A 4,373-nucleotide genomic window follows, 5' to 3' on the forward strand; every position below is an offset into this window, starting at 1 on the left:
TTGTGAGGGTCATGTTCTTTGACTTCTCCAGTGCTTTCAACACAATCCAGCCATCAATGCTGAGGGAGCAGGTGTGGACCAACACCTGTCTGAATGGATCATAAACTACCTCACAAACAGACCTCAGTTCATAAGGCAGCGGGGTTGATGACGCCATCATGTGTGTCGGATGTGGTAGCTGCAGCACAGGGGCAGCACAGGGGACAGTGCTTTCACCCTTTCTGTTCACCCTCTGCACGCCGGACTTCAAGTACAACTCCCACCACTATCATCTACAAAAGTTCTCAGACGACACTGCTATTGTTGGATGTGTATCTGGGGGGGACGAGGGGGAATATAGGGGGTTTGTTACTGACTTTGTGGAGTGGTGTGAGAAAAATCACCTGGTCCTGAACCCCCGGCAAGACAAAAGAGATGGTGTTTGACCCCCCCCGGTGGAAATCACCAGCACTCATGCTGGTGAGCTTGCAAGGCTCAGATATTGCGATTGTGGACACCTTTAAATACCTGGGTGTCCACCTCAACAATAAACTGGATTGAACCAACAACACAGATGCCCTGTACAGGAAGGGCCAGAGCTGCCTCCACTTGTTGAGGAGACTAAGGTCCTTTGGTGTGGGCAGGGCACTCCTTCGGACATTTTATGATTCTTTGGTGGCATCTGCAGTGTTTTATGCTGTTGTGGGTTGGGCAGGAGGTAGCACGGTCAGGGACAGAAAAAGACTCAACAAGCTGGTTTAGAGAGCTGGTTGTGTCCTGGACTGCTCTCTGGATTCCATGGAGGAGGTGGCGGACAGAAGGATGCTGGTAAAACAGATGTGGTGCCACCATTTGAGAGACTTGGTGGCACCAGTATGAAATTATCTCAGAAATGACCCTTGGGACTTCAAGATTTCCTGCAGAATCTGGTCAAGTCCCATGCCTGCACACTGATCCCAATCTGACCCCAAAAGCACACATACAAACTTTCCCAGCTCGCATATGTGAGTGTGCGCGCATGTGTGTGCGCGTATGTATGTGTGCGTGCGTGTGTGTGAGTGAAGGTACAGACAGGATGTCTGTTGCACACCTACAGTAAATTAACAACTGTCTTGGTAATCGCTTAGAGCATTTTGATAGTATTTCTCACCATTTCTATAAATGGTTTGGTTTTACAAACCATTCAGTCATTTAAAGGAGAAAATAATCAGCTATTAATGAAATTAATTAGTAGCTGCACTTGGATTCAAAAGAGCTTCGCCTCAACCAACTACAGCAGTCTTCCTGCTTTTACATCAATATATGAGTGACAGGCTGTTAATGTAAAGATATAATATACAGTATAACAGTATAGGATATATTTTCTGCACTGAGTGCCCTGCTTCCACTTTTAATATTTTAAGTGTATTCTTTGTGTAAAAAAAAAAACAAAAAAAAAAACTTTTATTTTTCATATAACAGAGTAGCCTGTTTTTACTAAAGGATGTGAAAACTTCATCTACTACTAGGGATAACATACAAACTAACATGCTGTAGTTATATAACATGTTAAGCTGTTTTTTAAATCATGTTTATAATTCTCTTTATTCATTAAGGTCAATCTGTGTCTTAAAAATGTCTTCAATTTGACTCCCAACATGACTGTTGTTGCAGGATCTGGAAATGGGCTGAATTTATCAAATGTTTTCAGAAAGTTAGAGCAGAAATGTAATGTTTTATGTGGACTTGGTCAGTATGTGATGGTGGTAAAGGTTTTAGTTTTGTAAAACTTCACATGAGCAACATATTTCTTGTGAAAGGACCCTAATTATCTTGACATAAAAATGAGACGGATCATGTGTATTAAACTGCTAATGCAGTGCATCTAATATGTCACAAGCCATGACCCTGTTTATGATAGTCACCTGGTCAATTAGACAAATTCAGTCCTGCAGCCATTTAAAATAAACATTTAATCTGATCAACACATTATTAGCTTTTCACTGTGAATGTGCAACCTTTTAGTCGATCGATTTAAAATATGAATTGTCAACTATATATTTAGATGACTGAGTGAACATTCTAAATATTTATGGCTAAAACTGCTTAGATGTGATGATTTGCTGCCTTTGTTTGACACATCTGGTCTTAAGCTGAATATTTTTAAGGTTTGGGTGAATGAAACAGTATTTGAATATAACATGGATTGTTGAATATTATAGCAAGCACCTCATTAATTGTTGTCTGACGTTTTATAGACAAAGTCATGAATCTGTTCTTTGAGAAAATGTTTAAGATTAATAGACACTGTCTGTTGTAGTGCTGTTTGACAGTTCTCATTGGTATTCAATAGCCAAGTGATGTCTCTTTTCTACCCCAGCGCGTCCACTGGAAATACCTGATAGTGGACGAAGGCCACCGGATCAAAAACCTCAACTGTCGGCTGGTGCGGGAGCTGAAGATGCTCTCCACCGACAACAAGCTGCTGCTGACAGGCACGCCCCTGCAAAACAACCTGTCTGAGCTCTGGTCCCTTCTCAATTTCCTCTTGCCAGAGGTCTTTGATGACCTTAAGAGGTGATTTCTGTTGTTATTCAAGTCAGTTCAGTTTATTTGTATAGCACCAATTAAAAAAAAACAACAATTGTCTCAGGGCACTTTACATAATACGGCCTAGATCTTACACTACTATAGGGAAAACCCAGGTCATCCTGTTGACTACAAAGCACTGGTACGGTCAGGCAAGTTCACATGATCGTACAACTGCCTGGAGATTATTGACAAGAAAGCCTTACTTAATTTTGTTAGAAAGTAAATCTTGCAAGTGAGAGTTTGCAAGAGGTGTATAAACTGAATTGCTTCTGCATAGAAATACTAGAACATACGTAGACCTCATTTTTTGAGTTTTAGGTCATGTCTAAGATGATAATTCACTGTTGTAACATTGTAGATAATTCAGAAAAACAAGAAAAAGCATGCCATGGGCCCTTTAAAGGCATATGTAAGTAGTGTGTGCAAGAATGAAGCCTGTGAGGTAACAACTTATTGTTGTCAGACAGTAAGTTGTTCCTGACCTTATGGACAGCCCTCAGTAGGTTTGCTCCAGTTACTGCTACTCAGGTTACCACTCCTACGACATTATGCTGTTATTGTAGTATAGGATAACTGTAGATTTACAAACATCTAGTCAAATGTGCTGATCACATTTTATGACCAATTTATGCAGAAAACCAGGAAATTGAAAATAGTGTCATTACTTTTTCTTGTGACTGTACATGCAGTTGGATTAGACATTTGTGATTCCTTTACATTGTCAGTTGTTTTAACTCATGGCTCAGGTTTAACCTATTTTTGACCTGTTCACCGTGCAGCTTTGAGTCATGGTTTGACATTGACACCATCATGGAGGCTGAGAGTGTAGTTGCCGCTGAGCGTGAGAAGAACATCCTGAGCATGTTGCACCAGGTCTGTCGTCCAAACATCACCACAAAGCACAAACAGACTTTTACACTTAACTTTCCATGTTAGAGTATGTTAAATAGAATGGCTCTTTGTTGACTCGCACTGTCATTAGCTTTAATTTGGTGCTAAAGCATACAATAAATTTTCCCCATATATCACATTTATTTTATCAGTTAGACAAACATTTGTTTTGTGAAATTTTCATGCCCTTTCATTTTTTTCATCCTGTTGTATATTTAATCAGATAATTTGCTGCATTTTTCGCATCACTTTGTATTCAGTAAGCTATAATGACAAGTGGAAATCTTTGCAAATGTATTGAAAGTCAAAAACTGAAATCCCTTGGCATTCCAACTTGTGATCAGGTGCATTTTGTTTGCTGGAGATGTGTCTAGTTGGAGTCTATGACTACGTTCACACTGCAGGCTGAAGTGGCCCAAATCCGATCTTTTTGCCCAAATGTGACCCATATCCAATTTTTTTATGACAGTGTGAACAGCACAAATCCAATTTTTTTCAAATCAGGCCCAGGCCACTTTCACATGTGGTCCTAAATCGGATAAATATCTGATGTTTTGCAATGCGACTTCAGTCTGAACGGCCATGTTACATTTCATGCGATTTTTGTCATTGAAATGCGACAGATGTCACAATTCTGCGCTGGAGGAGGCGAGTCCATAAGCAATATTTGTGCTCTCCTTCTTGATATTCTTCCTATTATTATTTTTTTATTTCAATTGCACATTAACTGGTATATCGCTACGCACATGCTATCACGAGCCGCATCCATTTTTATTTTCGCAAACACAGTACGCTGCGTCTGACGTCACCTCCTCTTCTGCGCATGCAGGTCACCTCAGGGCTGTATACCGTTCACACATGAGACAGATGGCAGTCGCATTTAAATGACAGTGTGAACAACAGCGCAAAAAAATCGGATTTCGGCAAAAAAA

At 40.3% G+C, this 4,373-nt stretch overlaps 1 protein-coding gene across 1 annotated transcript in view; it reads left to right on the top strand.

The window, feature by feature from the left end:
• hells (helicase, lymphoid specific) overlaps positions 1-4,373 on the top strand; it is a 35,917-nt gene that overhangs the window by 7,860 nt on the left and 23,684 nt on the right. Inside the window, 2 exon segments of the mRNA XM_020623439.1 lie at positions 2,339-2,535; positions 3,330-3,423. Of these exon segments, the coding sequence (XP_020479095.1) occupies positions 2,339-2,535; positions 3,330-3,423 (291 nt within the window).

Source organism: Monopterus albus, unplaced genomic scaffold, assembly GCF_001952655.1.
Source record: "Monopterus albus unplaced genomic scaffold, M_albus_1.0 scaffold299.1, whole genome shotgun sequence".
Classification (NCBI taxonomy): Eukaryota; Metazoa; Chordata; class Actinopteri; order Synbranchiformes; family Synbranchidae; genus Monopterus; species Monopterus albus.